We start from the raw sequence: 23,996 nt of genomic DNA on the forward strand, positions 1-23,996 counted from the left end.
TGATGATGAGAGGAGGAAAATGGAAGTTTGTTGTAAAGTTCTTAATCTGAACCTGAAAGTGTGATGTATTTGAAGCCAGACTGATAAGTCAAAGACGTATATTGTCAACCCTAAGGTTAATGGTAAAAAAAAAAATTAATTAATTAATAAGTTAATAAGCCTATGAAGGAAAAGGAAATAAATTGCAAAACAGTTTAAAAAAACCTCTCAACACAAAAAAAGGAAAAAAAGACAAAAAGGGATAAATAATTGATAGAACAAATTGAAAACAAAGAGTGAAAAAGTGGGATTACATCAACCACATTATTACATTAAATGTAAATGGCCTAAAAATTACAATTTAAAAAATTGTTACAATAAAATACCATTATATATGCATATATAAGAAAGTATATGTGCCTACAAGAAAACAACCTTAAATATAAAGCCATAGGTTAAAAAGATGGAGAAAAATACACTATGCAAATACTATACAAAGGAAAGATTGAGTAGCTATATTAATATCAGATGAAGTAGACTTCAAAATGAGATATATTATCAGGGATGAACAGGATACCACATAATGATAAAGGAGTCAATTCTGCAAGAAGGCATAACAATCTTAACTGTGTATACACCTAAAAATAGACATTGAATATATATAAACCAAACTGACATACATGAGAGAAGAAATAGATAAAGTACAATTAGAATTGGACATGTCAACATACTTCTTCCAGTAATTGATAAAATAAGCACACAGGAAATCAGTAAGGATAAAGAAGACCTGAACAACATAAACGCTAATAACGGTTCAATTAACATTTATAAAACACTTATCCCAAAACAGGAAAATACACATTATTTTCAACTACACATGAAGCATTCACCACAAAGGACCATATGATGTGCCACAAAATAAGTCTTAATAAATTAAAAGAAATTGAAAACAGAGATTGTTCAAAGACCAAAACAACATTAAATTACAAAAAAGAGTTAAAAGATACCACTGTGTGTTGTATGTAAGTGATGAATCACTGAATTCTACTCCTGAAACCAATATTGCACTGTGTTGACTAACTAGAATTTAAATAAAAATTTGAAGAAAAAAATACCTAGAAAACCTTAACTACTTGGATATGAATAAACACCCTTCTAAATAACCCATGAGTCAAAGAAGAAATAGGAAATATTTACAACTTAGTGATAATCAAAATGCAACACGTCAAAATGCGTAGGTCTACAGATACAGTAGTACTTATATGGAAATTTATAGCTTCCAACGATTATATTTTTTAAAAAGAAAGAAAATTCTGAGTGAGGACCTTGGCAAGTCCTCTCTCTACACACACACACACACACACACACACACACACAAAACAATAAAACTAGACAAAACTTTCAAAAACTACAATTACAGAAATCTGTAAACTAACCAAACACATAAAACAAATTGAGAAGAGTCTATTCAATAAAAACTACTAAACCTCAATAAGAATGATGAAAGTTTGTGGCATTTTAATCTGGAACTGCTCCTATATCTGCCTCCAGCTCCATACCATGGTAATTCTCCAGAGATAAGGTAAGTCATAAGGACCAGCAACTTCACTGTTGGAAGAAGTGGTCCTGAGTTAGAGTTGGGCATGGAGAAAGCCATGACTGGTATTGTTGAAAACAGGAACAAACTCAATGACAAACTAACAAGAAAGGCCAGCATAACAGCTAGCTTGAGATCTTGATACTGGTTGTGGCAAGCAACAGACAAGCAAATCAGCCAGAAACTTAATATGATTTTTTTGGATATGACATCAAAAGCACAGGGAACATAAGCAAAAAGAGACAAGTGGGATTGCATCAAACCAAAAATCTACACAGCAAAAGAAACCATCAACAGAGTGAAAGACAGCCTATGGAATGAAGAAAATACTTGCAAACTATTCATTTGGTAAGTGGTTAAAATCCAAAATGCATAAGGAACTCACTACTCAACAGCAAAAAAACAAAACAAAACAAACAAACCAAAAAACCCCACCAAATAACCCGGTTAAAAAATGCGCAGAGGACATGAATAGACATTTCTCCAAAGAAAACATAAAAACATAAAAATGGCCAAAAGGTATATGAAAAGGTATTTAATATCACTAGTCATCAGGAAAATACAAATCAAAACTACAGTGAAGTATCACCTCACACCTGTTAGAATGTCTATTATCAAAATCATGAAAGATAATAAATTGATCAGCTGTGCAAAATTGAGAACCTTTGTATGTTGTTGGTGGAAATGTAATTTGGTACAGCCATTATGGAAACAGTATGAAGGTTCCTCAAAAAAATTAAAAATGGAACTACCATATAATCGAGAAATCTCATTTCTGGGTACATATCTGAAGGAAATGAAATCAGTATCTCAAAGAGATATTTACACTCCCATGTTTATTGTAGTGTTATTCATATAGTAGCCAAGATATGGAAACAACTTAAGTGTCCATGTGTCCATTGGTGGATTAAATTTATATAAATTTATATATAAATTTTCTTTATCCATTAATCCATATGTGTATATATATATGTCACCCTTAAAAAAGAAGGAAATTTTGCCATTTGTGACAACATTGATGAATCTGGAGGTCCTTATGCTAGGTAAAATAAGCCAGACACAGAAAGACAAATATTGCCTGATCTCATAGGTGGAATATAAAAAAATGTCAAACTCATATAAGCAGATAGTAGAATGGTAATTGTCAGGTGCTGGTAGGTGGGGGAATTGGGGAGTTTGAAGGGTACAAAGTTTCAGTTATGTGGTATGAATAAGTTCTAGAGATCTAGTGTACAGCAATGTAAGTTAATACTATATCATATACTTGAAATTGCTCACACTATATCTCAAGTGCACTCACCACACACACACACACACACACACACAAAGTGAGGTCACCAGTCAGAATGGCTAAAATTAACAACTCAAGAAACAACAAATGTTGGTGAAGATATGGAAAAAAGGGAACCCTCTTACACTGTTGGTGGGAATGCAAACTGGTGCAACCACTCTGGAAGACAGTATGGAGTTTCCTCCAAAAGTTAAAAATAGAACTGCCCTATGACCCAGCAATTGCACTATTAGGTATTTATCCAAAGGATACAAACATAATGATTTGAAGGGGCACATGCTCCCAAATGTATAGCAGCGATGTCCACAATAACCAAAATATGTAAAGAGCCCAGATGCCCATTGACAGATGAATGGATAAAGAAGATGTGGTATATTTATACAATGGAATATTACTCAGCCATCAAAAAGAATGAAATCTTGCCATTTACAATGACGTAGATGAAGCTAGAGGTTATTATGCTAAGCAAAATAAGTCAGTCAGAGAAAGACAAATATATGATTTCACTCATATGTGGAATTTAAGGGAAAAAAAAGATGAACATAGGGAAAGGGGAGGAAAAATAAGATGAAAACAGAGAAGGAGACAAACCATAAGAGACTCTTAACCATAGGAAACAAACTGAGGGTTACTGGAGGGAAAGTGGGTGGGGGGGAGTGGTAACAGTGATGGGCATTGAGGAGGGCACTTGATGTAACAAGCACGGGTGTTATATGCAACTGATGAATCACTAAATCACCTCTGAAACTAATAATACACTATATGTTAATTAAATTGAATTTAAATAAAAAACAAAAACTATGTGAGGTGATGGATATGTTAATTAGCTTGACTGTGGTACTAATTTCATAATATATGCATATATCAAAACATTACATTGTCTACATTGAATTATACAATTTTTGTTTGTCAATTGTACCTCAATAAATCTAGAAAAAATCTTGTTAACTGTATTGCCTTATATAAATCATTTAACTTTCCAAAGCCTCAGTTTCTATATCTGTTGCCAATAGTGATAAAAAATAAAATAAAATAAAATAAATAAAATAAATAAAATAAATAAAATAAAATAAAATAAAATAAAATAAAAATGGGGGCACCTGGATGAATCAAAAAAATAAATAAATAAAAATTTAAAAATAGTGGTAAAAAATCTATATCATAAAAATTAAATTTTATACTTGGAACACAGAGGATTCTCAACAATTGGTATCTATTATTTTTATACTGTAGTTGTTTCCAAACATACATTTATAGAAATACTTTAAAGAGGCCCAGTAATCCTGCCTTTGTTAATGATTGGAACTCTTACCAGTAGAAGTCTCTTTCTTTTCTCTAATTATGGTAGTCATCACTTTAAAGGAAAGATTATATTAGTATTCTGCATATTTCTGGAGTATACTTTCTGCCAGAGAGAGATCAGACACCCATACAGTTTCAACCAATATTTTCTTTGAGGATAATCTTCATCTCCCTGGAGTCTAGGTTGCATTGTGAATGAAGTGAAATCATATATGGGAGAATAAACAGCAACCACTAGAAAGTGCTGAAGGGGAAACAGTGTACTTTCAGGGTGTTAGTTAGTTCCAGAAGTGGAGAAATAAAATAAATAGGGGTTCCAAGGGGCAAGGGAAGAGTTTTGGGAGAGAACACAGTGGAACAATACATAAAGCAATGAGTGGCACACAGGTACATTTGTTAATATTTGTTGACCTAACAATTGCCCATGTGATTTCACTTATATGTGAAATTTAAGAAACAAAATAAATGATCGTGGGGGAAAAAAAGAAAGAGGCCAACCAAGAAATAGACTTAAATATAGAGAATACACTGATGGCTACCAGAGGGTAGATGGGCGGGGGAAGGGTGAAATAGGTGATGGAGATTAAGGAGGGCACTTGTGATGAGCAATGGGTGTTGTATGGAATTGTTGAATCACTATATTGCACACAAAAATTCAATATTACACTATACATTAACCAACTGGAGTAAAAATAATAAAATAAGAATGTGTAGCATTTCTGAAAAATGGGTGCAAAGATCAAGATTCAAAAAGAGAGACCAATTGAATATCCAGTTAAAGAGTATTTATAGTGTCAAATTCTCTCTTTACTACAGCCAGAATATGGTTGCCATGTTTATGCCCAACCTAACAAAAATCTGAGGTTTTATTCTATGGAGAGATTTCTGAACTGCAGAGTACAAGGCACATGCCCTCACCCTCACTCTAACCCTAGCCCTAAACCTAATCCTAACCCAAACCCTAACCCTAACCCTTAACCACTAACTGCTAATCCCTAAACCTAGCCCTACCATAACCCTACCCCTAACCCTAAACGTATCCCTCTGCAGAGGTCTCTGAACTGCAGGATAATAGGCACATACCATCACCCTGGCCTCAACCCTAACCCTAACCCATATTCTAGCCCTAAACAGAACCCTAATCCTGGATCCGGGGGCCAGGGACGATTTGGCATATACACAAAGGAATATGACTCAGCCATAAAAAAAAATGAAATCTTGCCATGTGCAATGGCATGGATGGAGCTAGAAAGCATTATTCTAAATGAAAACCTAATCCTAACCCCAACCCTTAACCCTAACTCTAATCCTAAATTTATCCCTCTGGAGAGGTATCTGAACTGCAGGATAATAGGCATATACCCTCACAGTGGCCCAAACCCTAACCCAAACCATTATTCTTGCCTTAAACTGAACTTTAATCCTAGATCTGAGGGGGAAAAAAAAGATTTGGTATATATGTACAATGGAATATTACTCTGCCACAAAAAGAATGGAATCTTGCCATTTGCAATGACATGGAAGGAGCTAGAGAGTATTATTTTAAGTGAAATAAGTCAGTCAGAGAAAGATAAATACCATATGATTTCACTCATACGTGGAATTTAAGAATCAAAACCCATGAACAAATGGAAGAAAAAGAAACAGAGAGGCCAACCAAGAAACAGACTTAACTTTAGAGAACACACTGATGGCTACCAAAGGGGAGGTTGGGCGGGGGATGAGTTACATAGGTGATGGGAACTAAGGAAGGCACTTGTTGTGATGAATACTGGGTGTTGTATGGAAGTGTTCAATCACTAAGTTGTACACCAGAAACTCATATTACACTGTATGTTAACTAACTAGAATTCAAATAAAGACTTTAAAAAATAAAAAAAAAACCTTATAAAAATAAAAAAGAAAGGTTGCTCCAACTTAACTACCATGATATCCATTTATTTATTCATTCAACAATAAAATATAAGAATGAGATAGTAAGAATTCCTATGGGGGGGAAATGAAGCAAAACAAGAATAGAATGGTGTGCAATGCCGATTTAGGATGGTCAGGGAAGGCCTCCTTGAGGAAGTGACATTTGAGTGGACGTCTGATTTAAGTGAGGGACTGGGCCATGTAGACATCAGGAGAAAAGCATGTATGTAGGGCTTTATAACCATGATGGAAATTATGAATCTGATTCTAAGTGAATGGGAAGACCATTGGAGGATTTTATGCAGGAGAATGACAAGATCCAGCCTTCAGTTTTAGAGCAATCACTCTGGTTTCTCTGTTGGGATTAGACTTTGGGGGAGGGGTCATGAGTAGAATCAAGGAGTTGCTGCACTTATCAAGGAAGGAGATAAGGGTGGATGAGACCCTTATCTCATAAGGTAGTAGCAGTGATAATAGAGAGATGTGGTCAAATTTTGTATTTATTTTGAGGGTAGAGCTAACAGGATTTGTTGGCCAATTGATATGAGAAAAAGGTAGGAGTCAAGGATACCTCAAAATGGTTGGCTTGAGTCGTTGGAAGAATGGAGTCATAATTTACTGAAATGGGGCAAACTGAGAGAGGAGCAATTTTCAAGAGTATAGAAATCATTTACTGCCTAAATATGTTAAGTTTAATGTTATTATTAAACTTTTAAGTGGGCATTTTAAGAAAACAGTCTGGAATTCAGGGGAGCAGTTGGGGCTAGAGATATAAATTTGGGAGTTGTGCGTATATAAAAATGGTGCTTAAATGCAGGAGACTAGATGAGATCACCAAGAAAGTGAGTGTAGATAGAGAAAAGAAGAAGATTAAGAACTGAAATTTTTGGCACTCTAATATTTAGAGTTCAGAGAGATGAAGAAGAATCATAAAAGGACTTGGAAAAGGAGAGATCACTGAGGCAGGAAGAGGACTAGGAGAGTGTCATGTGCGGGATGACAAGTAAGGAATGTATTTCAAGAAGGAGAGTGTGTTGAATGTTTTTATGCCCCACATCACATGCTCCTGGACCACCATTTGTTCAGGACATTGCTGTAGCAGCTGTATGCAGGGGTAACTTGATGCTACCTCATTCAGCTGTTTCTTATACTATTTCTTCCTGCCTTGGGGCTTCTCTGCTCTCACCAGGTAGAAGACCGGCAGGATCCTGCTCAGTGATTCTAGTTCATGAACAAATATGCAAGTGCCAGTGAGTTAATACTCTCTCAGATTACCCTTTGGTCAATGGGAGATAAAATATGATGGATAAACACTCCTCTCTTTTATGTCTGATGGAAAATTCTAAAGTGCATCTATACAGTTCCAAATGGAGTCCTCAGTGGTAAATAGATTAATAACATATCCTTGAATTGATGGTCCCTCCTTTCCTGATTCATTCTTTTCAGTCCTGTTTCCTTTTTCCTGAGTCAGCTCCTCAAATAAACTAACTGCATGCAAGTCCTTATCTCAGGCTCTGCTAGGCTTTTTGGGGATAGAGGGCATGATCAGCTGGGACAAGTACTGCTGACAAGTTGAGTAAGATGAAGACTGAGAATTTACCATTGGATTTAGGAAAGTAGAATCATTGGAGACATCAATACAAGCCATTTCAGTGGAGGATTGGTTCAAAAAGGCTGGCTGGAGAAGGTTCGGGAGAGAATGCCTCTATTTTCTCAATGATATGTGGCAAGGTCATAGATGGAGTGGAGGTATGAAGGAGGTGGGGGTATTGGATGTGTGATGAGAGAAGTAGGAGACAGCCTTCTTGAAATTTGGAAAATAAACTAAAGAGAGAAATGAAGTAGAAATGTCTGGTGGTACTGAGGGCTCACTTGAAGTTTGTGGTTGTGTATTTTTCTTTAACCACTTTCCTCTGTTTAGATGAAAATGTAGAACAAGTGGTTTTATTGAACTGAGGTTTAGATTTTTTAAAACAAGTATGCTAGGGAGAAAAAAGGTCAAAGGTGCTATGATGGATCAGGGAACACAAGCTGGGTAAGAAGGGCTTTAAAAATGGGGGGGCAATGTTCATAGCAGCATTGTCCACAATAGCTAAATCGTGGAAGGAGCCGAGACGCCCTTCAACAGATGACTGGTCCATATATACAATGGAATATTACTCAGCTATCAGAAAGAACGAGTTCTCAACATTTGCTGCAACATGGACGGGACTGGAGGAGATAATGCTAAGTGAAATAGGTCAAGCAGAGAAAGACACTTATCATATGGTTTCTCTCATCTATGGAACATAAGAACTAGGAAGATCAGTAGGAGAAGAACGGGATAAAGAAAGGGGGGTAATCAGAAGGGGGAATGAAGCATGAGAGACTATGGACTCTGAGAAACAAACTGAGGGCTTCAGAGGGGAGGGGGTGGGGGAATGGGATAGACTAGTGATGGGTAGTAAGGAGGGCACGTATTGCATGGTGCACTGGGTGTTATACGCAACTAATGAATCATTGAACTTTACATCAGAAACCAGGGATGTGGGGTGCCTGGGTGGCAGAGCGGTTAAGCGTCTGCCTTCGGCTCAGGGCGTGATCCTGGTGTTCTGGGATTGAGCCCCGCATCGGGCTCCCTGCTCTGCTGGGAGCCTGCTTCTTCCTCTCCCACTCCCCCTGCTTGTGTTCCCTCTCTCACTGGCTGTCTCTATCTCTGTCGAATAAATAAATAAAATCTTAAAAAAAAAAAGAAACCAGGGATGTGCTGTATGGTGACTAACATAATATAATAAAAAAATATTATTGTAAATAAATAAATAAAATAAAAAATAAAAATGCGGGGGCGCCTGGGTGGCTCAGTTGTTAGGCATCTGCCTTTGGCTCAGGGTGTGATACCAGGGTCCTGAGATTGAGCCCTACATCGGGCTCCCTGCTCCGCTGGGAGCCTGCTTCTTCCTCTCTCACTCCCCCTGCTTGTGTTCCCTCTCTCTGTCAAATAAATAAATAAAATCTAAAAAAAATGGGGGGAGGCCAATTTTATATGATGTTTGAGGATAATAGGAGCAATGGGCCAATGCTGAAATTATCCAGAACTCTTCATGCAATGATTTTATCAAAGTTAGCTAATTAAGTATACTATTACATATTATATCCAAGTTATGTCAGGATAAGTTCTCAGAATGTAAGAGGGCACTATTAAATATTCTGGGAAATAATTATCAACTGAGACTGTCCCAGGCAAATGGGGACATCCTATGACTCTACTCATATAGCCAATTTCAGACTGAAAAGAAGTAGATTATAGTAGTTACGAGTGCAAAATATTTAGAATTATGGTTTCTGGGTTCAAAACCAGGCACAGAAAGCCTAAGTAACCTACCAAATATGCCTGACACATAGTGGAATGACATACAATTCTTTGGATGAAATTCATCAAGGTTGGCTTCTCTCATCTCATACTGTCTTGTGTGTTATTACATTTATCCTCTGATTCTAAATTCAGTGTTGCTTCTGCACTTTAGCTTATGCTCTAGTCTTTTATGGTGTAATTACCCTTTATTCTCCTCAGGTCCAATCTCCATTCTGTTTATTTGAAATTCTGTTGAAATAGATTTCAATGTTCCTACTATTAATGCACAACCAAATTTGACCATTCCTTTAGAACTAGAGACAGTCTGATTTCTCATTCTGTCCACATGCTATTTTATGCAACTCATCCCAGGTTTTCGTGTTAATTGTTGTCAGGCAAACTACAAGCACTTCATCAGCAGTGTAGCTATTAGCAATGAGTTTGGGTTATATTTTCTAGAAAATCAAGATCCCTGAAACATGGTTTCTAACAATCCAAGTTTTCCTAAGCATAAGTCATTATCTCTGAATTATCTGAAAGCTAACCCTGTCTGAGGCAGGTCTGGATCATAAGCGCCCATCACTATACTTTTAGGCCTCTTGATTCCTTCAAATTCTTTGTCTCTCTGCCTCCCCCTTAAAAAGGAGGCATTTCAAGATAAAATGAACATATATATGTGCATATATATACACACACACACATATATATGTGTATACACTAAGTAGATTTTTAAAACTAGGTTGTAACATGACATATAGAAATACCTACTTTAATCATGGCTTGTTTTTAATTTATTAGGATGGCTGAAATAAAAGAATAAAGGAGTGCTTTGTTAAGTAAATATATTTTTGTATTTAAAAATAACTTTCAAATAAATACTTAAAAATCATTGGCAAAAATGAATGATGAATTAGGAATGTGCATTATACTTTCAAAATAAAGAAGACACAAGAGGTCCATTTTATAAATGGTACAGAATTCCATTTTTACCAAATAAACAAGTAGCCAGATGTATGACTCCTGGGGGAATAGAAGTGGCCCCTTCTGGAAATTCCTAATATCTGGGATGGATAAGACAGGAATGGGTCTAGAACTCTGTTCTGGGACCCTGGAATTCAGAAAATGTGTTCCTTGTGGTTACAGATCATTCTGGGGATACTAGACCCCCAAATAATCTACTTCCTCAGATCAGCCAAATCAGAAAACCTCTTCCTTCCTGTCTTGCTTCTTTAGCAGTAGCTCCTCCTAATTGGAAGCCCTCGCCTTGCCTTTCCATGTACCCTACCTTTCAAAAGAGACACCTTTTTTTTTAAATCCCTTCCATCCAACCCCTAACGGTCCTCAGGAATGGAATCTACAAGTCCCATAGAAACCCTGGGCTAGTTCAGTCCTAAAGCCATGTTGTAGTTGACTGACTATAAGAAGTCCAGATATCTCACTACTTTTATATATTTTTAAATTCCAACTGCAGTGAGAGAAAGAGAAAGAAAAGAATGACCTCTCTCATCAACTCTGAATTTTTTGTCACTGACACCAAGTTAAGTTTAAAGATACACAACCCACACAAGGGGTCCTTCTTGATATATGTTATTAGGTAGACACAATACCCAATACCCAAATAATTGATGGATTAAAATAGGAAACAACTTTCATTATGTTATTTTATAGACTCAGCTTCACATATGTGTTGTATATTAATTCCCTAGAGTATAACATTCCTCCATATTTGTGCAGAACCTTGTACATTAGAAATGTGTCTGTTTTAATAACTCTCACAAAATCTGTAGGATTTATTATCTTCATTTTATAAATGAGAAAAGCAAAGGTCCAGAAAGCACAGTATAGAAAGAGAAGCAGTGTAGTATGAAGATAAGACCTCTGGCCTAGGAGTCAGAGGACCTGGGTTTTCATAACTCCTAACTTTGTTTCTAATTAACTGTGTGGTTATGATTAAGTCACTTCCCCTCTCCCAGCTTCAGTATCTGCATTTGTAGAATGAAGTGATTAGGCTTTCTCAACCCTGTTTGCATATTAAAATCACCCAAGAGCTTTAAACAAAAATCCATTCTTCAACCCTACCTCCAAAGATTTTGATTTAATTGGTCTCAGGGTACTGTGATTTCCACAACACCACATTGACTGAGAAGAAGCCAATCCAGGGAAATCCACAAATCCAGTCTGGTATTTCTGAAGGAAAGAAACCTCGTCATTTAGTAAGTTCCAGGTACTCTGGGACATGTCCTAGAAGGCAGTTTGAAAGGCTGAGAGTGTTAATGGGCATACTCTTAACTTTGAACCTCTAGGGGAGAGCTCAAGGCGCCATCCACATCTCTCTCTCTCTCTCTCTCTCTCTTTCTCTCTCTCTCACACACACACCCCCACACACACATGCACAGACACAGAGAATCATTCCAACAGATGTGCTATAGGAGCTTGAAAAAGAAAGAAGAGTGATGATAAAGGTCAAGGACAAAAAGGAGTTCAAGAGGCTGGTGAAATGAAGTTTTAGGTGAGAGAAACAAACCGGTTACAGAGCTTTTTTCTTTTATATGGCTTGTTTTCTTAAGCTTTAAAACAATTTCTCAACCCACATTTAGTATTAGTCCTCACTACTTTTTCTTTCTTTGCTTTAATATAGCTCATGTATTAATATAGCTGGAGACTTCTCCTACTTGGGAGGTCTTCACTCCGTCTGGAAAAGGTCCCTTTCATAGAGTAAAATTGTTACCAACTAATCTCTGATATTATAAAAGTTAGTATTCTTTTCCTTGGATTTCCTTTTTAGTTTTTTGTTTGTTTTGTTTTGTTTTTGTCATCAGAGTGGTAAGATTTTGAAGGCTGAGATTAAAGTGTGGACCTAAAAGAAAAGGTCAAGTGAGTCAAGTGTCCCTTTAGGTTAAGCCTTAGAACATATGTTCAAAATGAACCTTCAGAATGCTTGTATAGTTCACCTCATCTTGTCACAGTAGGAAAACATACAGATGACTTGAGGTTAAAGCCCTATATTAAGAGGGGCATCTGGGTGGCTCAGTTGTTAAGCATCTGTCTTCAGCTCAGGGAGTGATCCCAGGGTCCTGGGATCAAGCCCCGCATCAGGCTCCTTTGCTGGGAGCCTGCTTCTTCCTCTCCCACTCCCCCTGCTTGTGTTCCCTCTCTTGCTGGCTGTCTCTATCTCTGTCACATAAATAAATAAAATCTTTAAAAAAAATAAAGCCCTGTATTAATAAAACTAGGGTATTCGCCTAAGTGACTGTCTCTGTTTTCTTTCCTTAGTAATCTGCTTCAGCAGTGTTTGTTAGTTCCTAAAGGACTTGGGGATTTCCAGATCTTTGTCATCTGTGGCTTTTACCATCAGAGACATGACAATTACATGGTATAGTCAAAAGAATTGCCTGAATAGTTGAAGAATGACAACTTCTGGGTTGTCAAAAATGAGCACTATTTTTCTAGGAGACTGGCCAGCAAATACATTTGGGAGCAACATATATAATTTTGATTGTGATGATATCAAGATCCCTAAACAATGAAAGGTGTCATTCTCAAGATGTCTTTCCTTGAGGGCTATGTGTCTTGTCATTCTGGCCTTTGAAAGCAGCAACACTGGTAGTGTGTTGATCAATTTGAGGGTCAAGATAAGGATGTGGGCCTAGATTAGGATAAAGGGACCAAGGATTTTAGTGTTATCAAACCTTAGGCCGGAGATTCAAAGGGGGTACTAATGACCACATGCTAAATCATCAGAGTAAAAAGCTAATTGAGGATTTGGAGGTTGAGAATTTTAGCTACATTTATAACTAATTAAATGCTCAGTGGATAAGTACAAAGTTTTTTATCTGAGCAGCTAGAAGCTTGGAATTGGCATTAAAAAAGATAGGAAATGCCGTGAAGGTCAGGTTTGAGGAGAGAAAGATTAAGAGTCTTGTTTGAAGATGTTATGTTTGAAATTCCTAATAGATATCAGAGTACAGATGTGAAATAGATATTTGGGTATATGAGTGGAAGTTCAAGAAAATAGTCCAGGCTGGAGATGTAATTTTGAGACTCATCATGTAAATGGTACCTAAAGAGCATATTTCAAAGACCAGTTACTGGGATACTTGAATATGAAGAGGTGAAGAAAGTGAGGGGCTCCAGCAGAGAATACCAGAGGAGGAGAAGACAGTTTGAAGTAGGAGGAAAACCAGAAGAATGTGGTATCCTGGAAGCCAAGTGATAAAAGTGTTTTTAGGAAGACAGAATGAGCAACTATGTCAAATGGTGTTAGTAACTCAGGTACATGAGAACTGAGAAATAACCACTGGACTCAGTAAAGTAGATGTCATTGAACGAGAGTTTTACTGTATTGTTTGTAGGATAGCATGATTTCATTATTTACCTGGAAAAATTTTCAGAATTTTCTTATGCTCATCTTTTCTTACATGAAAAAAGTAAGAATTAAATCACTGGAATGCATTCAGTGCTTTTATGACATTGCCCATAGATATGAAACCATACCAATTGGATGTTTTTATTAACTAGATGCTTTGACTTCATGTAAGAATAGTCTATAGGGCACAGGGAACTATTTTTATGAGAATAAATGATAGTATAGCACTTAGAATGTGTCTATGTGATAATATCATAATTAGTGGCTGAAATAGAAAAAGATTCAGTTGACCGACAGAATGTTTTATTTTTTGTTGCAAGATAACTTGCTTAGCCATTTTTTTCCTGAATTTATTAACTTGACCAGTTTTCCTGCTATTATGCTGATGAAGCCTAAATGAATATAAGTGCATTCATGTACATGCATTGGATTAGACATGCTTTTTGAAGAGTTCAGTAAGATAAAGTTTCTTTTTGTGCTAAGATGAAGGATGTTTTGAGACTTTGTTACTCCTCTAGTTGAACCAGGGACTTCATTTCCATAGTCTTCAAAGCAAGTCAAAGAATACATAGGTTCTCAAGTTCATATGTCTCCCTATATCCACATACTTGCCTTGTTGTGTGTAGTGCAGCCACTATACTACCCCTTGCTGCTACGGGGTGAGATGCCAAGGTACATGCTTGGGCATCCACACATGTACTGCTCAGAAGTGTAGGGGAGTTAATATCCCACAGGAAAGGTATTTGACTAATGAGACAGGAGGCAGGAGATAAATTCTTCTCCTTTCCTCCCCCAGACGGGCTATATGGAGATGCAGTGGGGCCTTTCCTAAGAAATTGAGAAATTAGCTTGTCATGAAACAGATTATGGCCAACACAATGATACATTCCTTTATGTTTTCTCTCCTTCCTTCCCTACTTCACTACTCTTCTTCTTTACTCTTACTTCCTTGGGATTGCACATAAGCTTTTGCTTCAAGTTCTATTTTCTAAGAAACTCAGATATCTGGAAATAAGTCATAATTCCACCAAATTCAGAACTATGTGACTTTGGACAGGTCATATTCCCTCTCTGTGCATCTTTTTCTCCAACTATACAACGTTGGTGTTGGAGTAGATGCTCTTTAAGAGATGTTCTTTCCGGCTCTGAAATAATATTAAGGTATAAAGAATTGCCAGTATGAAGGAGGGGATGAGAAAAGGTAATAAATTATACTGAACAATGGTCATCAGTGGATTGCTTACATTTGAATCAGAAGAATGCACTTGGTATAATCAATGAGGCTAAATGTTAACAGTTTGAACTAATCTCAAATTCTAAAAATAGTTTTAGTTCTACTTTCTGCAGAAGGAAATCAACTTGGTTTTCCTGGGCCTATAAAGAAAAGGTTACACTCTTTTAAAAACTCTTACCTTCTCCGGCACAAGCGAAAATATTTCTCTACTAGTTCTGCACTGTAGACTGAGAAGTGGCAACTGGCTGCAAACATGTTTTCGAAGGGAGTAGTGGAGAAGTCTGTAACGCCACCATCTTGGGAGGCAAAACAGCTAATATATGATGTCTGTAACTATTGCTTCACTCCTAACATAGGAGCACATTTGTTTCAACTCTTAGGCTGCAGAGGTACTGGAGTTAGGGAAAGGACTATTCACTGTCTGAGGCTTGTTATACCAGAGGGTTTACATTATGTTCCAGGCTTCTATACCGAACGCTGTGGAGCATGGACTTTGGACTCAGACAGCCTAGGTGCAAATATTAGCTCCTTCACTTACAAGATTTGTTACTTTTGGCGAGTCAATTAACCTCTCTGTGCTTCAGTTTTCTCATATGTAAAATAGCAATTATAACCGTACCTACATCTTAAAGTTAATGTGAGAATGAAATGAGCTAATATAGGCAATGTGCTTAAAGTAGTGCTTAGCACATAGTAAGCAGTATATAAATGTTCACTATATTTATTATAGCCATCATGGTGAGGGAAGATGGACTAGAATCAAAGGAAAACCCTTGACTAAGCCATGTGAAATGTATCAGGGAACCAGTATGTGGAAAGTAGTAGAATTAGGGGGTAACAGATGACTTAACAGCACAAAAATGCTAAGCAGGAAATGTCCTCTAAATATTCCTGTTTATACAGTACATGACACAAGGTAGAAAAATAATGAAAACAGAGGCTTTCTGCAGGATTTAGAGTTCTTTCATATATATTTTAAATATACATGTGCAATACATTAAAATATATAGAGATGTGTGAATATATATATTTACACACACATACACACACACACATATATATACACATATATATATGTGTATATATATATATATATATATATATATATATATATATATATATATAAAATTTCACAGAAGGGTACATATGCACACTCACACGTCTGTACACATACCCCAACAGGACCCATCTATATGTAAACCAGATGCAGCCCGTATCAGGCCAACTTGGACACAAGGGAAAGCTCTGACTCAGGGGCAGATTGCAGATTGCAATTGCATGTGAGTAACCCTTCAGTTTCTTCTACCAAGTGTAAGGCCATTTAGAAATACACTGAGAAGAGCTCTTCTGGGTGTATGGCAGAGCCCAGGGCCCCTCTGGCAGTGCACAATTTGCCTGAGTAAGGACTGCAGGATTGGGATATCAAGGAGCTATCAAGGAGGAGGGACTTGTGTTGTTTGGGCCCTGAAACTAATAAGCAAACATCCATAGAATAACTTTAGCTCCAGGAACAATGCACTAGTGTCGTAGAATCCTTATATATCTCAGCACTAAGCAAATTTCAGGCATAAGCGGGGAGAAGTGTGTGTTGCTACTCATCACCATCCAGCTGGACCCAGAGAACTGGGCACAGCTTTTAGAAGTAGATAAGTCAAAGTTCAATCAGGCAGACTCGTAAGATTTTAAAAAGTTACTTAAAACGGAAGGATCTGAAAGCAACTGAAGAGGTTACAGGTATTGGTTTGGGTTTATAATGTTCCAAGAAGCCAAACCTTATATATGGCACCATTTGCAGCAATATCATTAACATTATTAATAATCATCATAACATATTTATATATACAAAAATAGAGCAAAGCAATTCTAGAACAGGAGGCGAAAGTGAAAGCATGGGGCTGTGCGCAGCCCAAATGTCAGTACACTTCAGGAAGTTTCAGAACCAACAAAAACTAAGTGGCACATATTTCTATAGTATATATCCGACAAAGGGGTGTGGATGTTTCCTTCTTCTTCTCCCTGTGTATGACTATACATTTCTCCCCACCTCTCCACTCTGCAATACACATCCATGCACACTTTAAAAGAGATGATATAGAAAGTTAGAGTCTGGAAGTCTTAAACTAAGTTGGAGCACCTTGATTTCAAGCAAGTGCCCTCAATCTCTGAATTCGTTAGTGAATTTTGGATTCACTTACAGAGGGAAACTGGATCTAATTCTTGTGTCTTTTAGCAGCTGTCTTTAGGAGCCTGCCATCCCCACTGCAGCCTTTTCCCATTGAAATGGATTCACAACACAGGCTCTCGGTATATTTTTTAAAAGTGAAGTCAGTTCTCTGCTTTATGTGTCTTTCATCTCAGTTTTCCACTGTTGCTGAAATTTAGGTTCTCAGGCAATTGCCATTGCAGACAAAGCCAGGAGTGAGCACAACATGTGCAGCAAAGAGTAGGCGAAGATACAGCTTGGTTAGGGATTCCTTGTTTTTTGTGTTTTGTGGTTTTTTTCCACACTTGAGCTTCTACAGGTGACAGAGCCAAAGGTGATGTCCACTGGGGGCAGCCTCAACACCTGATAGTTAATTAGCTACCCACCATGCACTGCATAAAGACCGCCACACTAACTTGGCATGGTTCCAGAAAAATTGAATGGCAATGGCTTTCCGTCACTGCTAAGAGTCCTAAGAGAAAAGTCCCATGACCTATGTGATGTAGGGTACAGAATACTGAACTAGGAGTCAGAAGGCTTGTATTCCAGTCCCAACCCTGCTATGAACTCAGTGTGTGGCCTTGGGAAAATCCCTCCCTATCTCCAGGCCTCAGTTTTCCCATCTGCAAAATAAGGGCATTGAACTAGATTAACAATTAAGATTCCTTCCAGCTCTAAAGTTTTACGACTTTTTATGTCCATAATTAAGGCCTGAGCCATGCAGTCTCAGGGCAGTTAGCTTCTAAGAGAGAACAGACCTCTGTAATATCCCTTGCTTTGTTCATTTAGCTATAAAGCACGTCTGCCTTTGGCACTTGGGTCAGACATACAAAGTTATGAGCATCCTGATTTACTATCCTACTCTGCATGCTAGTGGAATCTGTCAGTACTATAAGTTGATTACTGGGAAAGGGAGTAAAACTCCAACTAGTTAAACCTGGAAACGTAAGATACTTTTTGCCTCATATACTCACAAACAGGTGAGTGTGGTTATGAGTGCGCACACACACGTCAGGATATAGACTATTGCTAGTGATCAGTTCATTACAGTAATCCATTTCCCTTAATAAAATTTAGTAAATAGTAGAGCATAGCAAAGTTTGGCGTCAAAGGAAACACCTACAGAAAAACAGCACTTTTGGACATAGTAGAGAAAGAAGGACAGGTGGAGAAAGACAACGATAAATCAAACAAAATAGAGATCCAAGTAGAGAATGGATTAGTCTGAAAGAGAGAGAGGAAAGGAGTAGAAGGAAGGGAGAAAGAAAAGAGAGGAAAAATAAAAATAAGGTGGGAATGAAGGGGGGGAACACAGAACAGGAGGAGAGAGGGAGAAAAAGGCTAAAGAAGAGAAGGGCAGTTAACAGGGAGAAGGGGTCAGATTCCCTGGAATATTGAACACTGTTCCACATGGACCTGTGAAAACCATCTTTGAAGAAAGTTTCCAAAGGCACCGTGGAAAGTAGAGTGATGCTCAGAGCCTACATCAAGAGGCATTATGTTGGGGACCCCCTAAACCTCCACATTGCTGGCTCTGCCAGTCCTCAGTGTCCAAATCTCATGCTTATATATCACCTGAATTTGCCACAACAGCCACAGGGCTAAAATGGCAAGGTGTAAAAATGTTGAAGAGGAGTGGGATAGATACTGTGAGAAAGAACAAGGCATCCTGCACCAGGATGTACTTGGCCATTCCCCTGACACTGCAGGAGCCAAATTGGTGAGGCCCTAACTTTGGCTGCTTTACTCCTTCTCCCCCCTTCAAAGATGAGGCCTACACTTTACTAAAGGGAGTTAGAAGGAAAAAGCTCTGGATCCATTTTGTAGGAAGGTCATACGGACTTCTCCTGGGCCTTGGGGAATGGTGCACTACCAGAAGAGATTTTTCTGCACACAGTGTTGGTGTGCCTCTTACAGCGGCAGCCTGGTCGCCTGAGGCTATCATAGCCCTGCTGGCACAGATGGAGGCATCCACGGGTAGGCAGGTAGCAGCACAGGCAAGGTAGGAAGAGGGAGATGAGGCTCATGGCTGCCCAGCGGACAAAGCAAGAGCTAGGCCCGCAGGAGCAGGGCTCATCAGCGCAGTTGTCTTCATCATCAGTGGAGCAGTGGTAGAAGAGGCCCTTAACACAGCAGAGACAAGTGCCATAATCGAGGAGACTCTCAGCAGAGCAAAGGCAACGCTGGTTACACAGCCAGCAGGAGGGGAGAGGACGAGCTGCTGTGCAGAGGACACATTTGCAGCGCCCACACTCCTCGCAAATGAAGAGGTGCTCACTGGGGTGCACTGCAGATTGCTCAGCTTCTCCCTTCAGAGCACCATCAGCCTTTGGGTGAGCCCCTGCTCCAGGCTGGGTTCGGATGATGGACTGGCCCGAAGGTGAGGGCGTAATGCTGGCCAAGAGCCTTTGATCAGAGGCAGTGGTGCTATGGGACATTGAGCTGGCAATGCTAGATTGGCTCAGATGCTGAGGCAAGGGCTGCAATTGATGGCACTGGCTGAGACTGCGGGGAAGAGCAGTAGGCATGGTAGCCAGGGACCAATCAGATTTGTGGGTTTGCACTATAAGGGAAGGGCTGGAGAGGGCCTGTTTAGAGGGCACTGGAGGCCGTTCCACATAATCATTGCTAGCATGAGTAGAGCGCAGCTGTTCAATAGGCAGAATTTGTTGGAAATCATCTGTCACTGCAGCATCCATTTTGCTTTGATTCTTGAGTTCTGAGTGGTTTTGGGTCAGGGTGGCACTTGTGGTGATAAATAGCCCTTGTAGTTACATGGACCTTAGGGCACATCAGAAAATCCTAGGAGAGAAGAAATAATAGAAACAATACATGAGAAGACACAGGCATGACTACTTTGCAGGGAACTAACAAAGCTCAGGCCCTATCTCACCATTACCTTCAGTTACCTTAGCGTAGCCTTCGTGTTACAACTTTATTCCATAATTGACCTTAACCACGTCTTTACAGGCAAATCTGGTCAACCCATCCAGACTATAAAGCACTCTGGGAGCAAAGCTCACATCATTAATTCCTTCTGTATTCCATCATATGACTAGGGTCATAGGAGCAGTGAGCTCATTCAGATGCTTGCTAACAGAGAAATTTAGGCCTTGAGCATCAAAATTCTAATAAAAATGGAAGCTAATTTCAAATGGAAAGGCTACATCTTGAAGTAATACTAATGTAAAAGAAAAAGCCTCAAAAGTCTTCCATGAGAAATTGCATGGGTATGTGTAGGAGACATATATACACATGCAGATATATATATATATATATTTGATTGATGGTATATATATCTTCTGCCTTCAGTAAAATTTCTAATAAGCATAATAAACAGATGAGAAAGGAATTGCTTGATTCAGTGAATATAGGCAGGCAAGATGCAATAATGGCAGTGATATGGCAGAGACACAGAGAACAAAAATCAGGCTATCTGTAGAATAATAGGAAAAAACTACCCCAAAGTGTAAGGAAGCCAAGACTAATCATCTTGTAGTTCTCCTCACCTTTAGTCTGTTTTAACTTACTGAGGAGATAATTCTTTCTAAGTGGTACTGTGGCTCCAGAATCAAACTTTAATATAAAAACATTTTTTTTTAATATGTGTAACACTGGGAATGGGGGAACCATATAAGATGATCTCTGAATTATTTGAAAAATCACCTGTAACTGTACCTATTTAAACCAAGTTGGGTATCTAGAAAGCATATGCTTGTGTGTCCACTGTACCATAATCAGGAAGAGTTGGGTGGTCATTCCCTGAAGGATCTGATGGAGCTTAATTCTGATAATGGTGACTGATCACTGTATTGCACCACCTGGAAGACTGAACGGCCAAAAAGGTGTACACAAGAAAACTTAAGCACAAATCCAAGAGTCATCCTGGAGGCATTAGGACCTAGCATGAATAAAGTATATATTTGAAATCCCTCATATTTCAGGCCTCCTCAAAATAGATTGATTACTCACACTACTGTATGGAATGCAAAGCTTGAATGAGTAATAGAAATGAACAAGTGAAAGAGGATAGTGCTTGATTAGGTTTCCATAAGCAAGCAAACACGACACTGAAATGTGCCCAAAGCTCAATAACAGGAAAAATAAGGATGCCGTTCATAAAGGACTCAGTGGCTAATAATATGACCATACTCATTGCCTTTTGAGGCTATATCCCCATGCAAACCTGTTTAGTTGAATTTACATCTGTTCGTTTTTTGAAAAGAAGATTTAATTTGGTTAAAAATAACTTTTCTGGCACATCACAGAAAAGAACCAGTCTGACTATAATTTCACTTTTTAGCTAGTTGTTTTGGTGTTATTTCATGCAGCACAAGAGAATGCAAATAAACACTATGGACATTCTAAGACTCAAATATCTATGCCACTTTTGTCAAATCACTTGCTTTGTTTGGGCCTCAATTTCACTATCTATATAATTATAGGGGTAAACTAAGTGATTTTGAAGGACTCTGCCCCATTATGATCTATAATTCTGTAACTATACAATTTGATAAAAATTTCTCTTCATCTATACCTTCTATATCTTCAACCCTTGAGGGTGAACTAAGGAACATGCCCTTCCTCACTTCAGCATTCAAAAGCACAATTTATGTCTCTTTTATTTACTTGGACTCACAGCCCCCTGAAGCCTTCCACATCTACCTTTACTGTACTTTGTTAAGATTCATAATCTCAGCATTGGAAAGGAAAAAGTAGTTTTCATTCAAACACCTAAATAAACAAAGATATGGGATGTCTGGGTGGCTCAGTTGGTGAAGCGTCTGCCTTTGGCTCAGGTCACGATCCCAGGGTCCTGGGATTGAGCCCCACGTTGGGTTCCTTGCTCAGTGGGGAGCCTGCTTCTCCCTCTGCCTGCCACTCCCCCTGCCTGTGCTCAATCTCTCTCTCTCTCTGACAAATAAATGAATAAAATCTTAAAAAAATAAACTAAGACACATTGTTCAGCTGATTTGCAGGGTATGTGGATGTGGAAACTTTGCATCAAGAAGAGTGTTTACACACATTTATAAGAAATGGATTTATTCCCCATTGATCAGATAAAGAATGCATGGGGCCCTTTATGTCCTTTATACTATAAGAACAGTAACAAACACACTGGATGCATTTTAGACTCATTGATTTCCCAAAGGAAATTAGATTTGAAACATATTGGAAATCCCAAGAATCAATAACTCAAAGGAAGGCATACAAGGTCTCAAAGTTACAAAAGATAATCCTATGGGATTCCAAAGATATCACTAGGTACCTCAGGGACATGCCAAGAAGTTTGAAAAGCTAAGCTTGGAGGAATCTAGGTCATAATAGAAATGACTCAGAACCATGTTCAAAGTGGATCCTGTCTTGGCAGCATAAGGGTATAGGGTGCTTAAGTTGAGAAGGTGTATCTGGATATTGATTAGATCGCTGGAAGACTGAAAACGTGAGATGCTTGGTTGGATGATTAAAGGAAGCCTTGGGCATTGGTCTGGGATGATGAGGTACTACTGTCTTGTTTACAAGAGGCTTAACAGGATGAACTCCTGCCCTGCAAAATCTTTTATCAGAATGGACTGTGGAAAATCTGCAATACAGTGGGAAAGAGGACCTGGGCAAAATCAGGGTGTTGAGAAGGATAAAACAGGATTGAATGACAATAAAGTGTTTGCCAATCTGATCTGGCTAACAGGATGAACTGAAACAGATACCTAGAGGAAGGTAAAGAGGGAGAAACAATTGAGAAGCAAACAGGCAAGAGACTGCTACAGCACACAGATTAGATGAAAAACTACTACTGCATGCATGTTTATGATTCAGAAATCCACCCACTAAAGGGCCATTCATTGTCAGCAAAAACAGTTAAGAAACTGTGCTGTTGGTCAGTTCCATATTCTATTAAATGAGAGAGAGAATATGCATATCACAGATTATTAAATAGGAGCCAAGCTGATTACAAGTCTTGGCTGCACATCGGTGGGATCTAGTGATTTCTGTCACGTAGTGCCTCCGCAGTAATGAATGATGCATTGTAAACCCACTCCCATCTCAGTCCCTCTGGCCAGGTGCTCATAGCTTTCTCAACAGTTTTTCTGTAGCCCTGAAATTTTCTGTTCAACCTAAACAGAAATTTCTTTTCTTATGCCAACTTAGGGACTAGAGAGCTAAATCTATTCAAGAAATGCTGTTTGGTAATGAAAGGAAAATGTATTTACTCCCTGGAACCTAAAATCTGCCATGTTGAGACTAAAGTTGAAAACTTCCCTATCTAAAACCCTACTATGCTAACACCCTTAGACAGTTCTGATTTCTCTGGTAAATCCTTTCTGATACAATATGACTCAACCTCAATTTCAAAGAGGAGGGGAGAGGAGGAGAGCTTGGCTCCTGTTTTCTCCCACTCCCATGGGTTCAATGCTGTTTTGTACCTTACTGTGTAACAGCTCTGGGGTGTGTTACTTTTTTCTGTGCTCTGCTGTTATATACACTCCTTCTCAGAATAACTGAAAGCAAACATAGGGGGAATTTCTGCTATGGCTTTATATGTTTTCTTAGTTCTACTGTTCCAAAGTCTGCTCTCCAAAAATCCCTCTCTGTGCAAAAGCATTTGCATCTCTATCAAAGCACTCCCCCCTTACAAATACCAAGCTGTATATAGTTTACATTACTAACCTCTCAGCCACTGACTGGGCCTCCCTCCTACCACATACATCTTGCTGGAGCTGCCAGGTTCTCACCACATTTAACTCTTAACTGTCACTTTGCTACCCTAGCCCAATTCA

General features: G+C 38.5%; 1 protein-coding gene and 1 long non-coding RNA gene across 2 annotated transcripts in view; both read right to left on the reverse strand.

The window, feature by feature from the left end:
- Window positions 1-23,996, reverse strand: part of LOC148106700 (uncharacterized) — a 111,649-nt gene that overhangs the window by 44,784 nt on the left and 42,869 nt on the right. The window lies entirely within an intron of this gene.
- SPRY3 (sprouty RTK signaling antagonist 3) overlaps window positions 16,690-23,996 on the reverse strand; it is a 9,338-nt gene continuing 2,031 nt past the window's right edge. Inside the window, exon 2 of the mRNA XM_045798349.2 lies at window positions 16,690-20,019. Coding sequence (XP_045654305.2) covers window positions 19,050-19,916 — 867 coding nt within the window. The 5' untranslated portion in view covers window positions 19,917-20,019 and the 3' untranslated portion in view covers window positions 16,690-19,049. The remainder of the gene's footprint in view (window positions 20,020-23,996) is intronic.

This window comes from Ursus americanus, unplaced genomic scaffold (assembly GCF_024610735.1).
Source record: "Ursus americanus isolate L20-20 unplaced genomic scaffold, mUrsAme1.1.p SCAF_118, whole genome shotgun sequence".
Lineage (NCBI taxonomy): Eukaryota > Metazoa > Chordata > Mammalia > Carnivora > Ursidae > Ursus > Ursus americanus.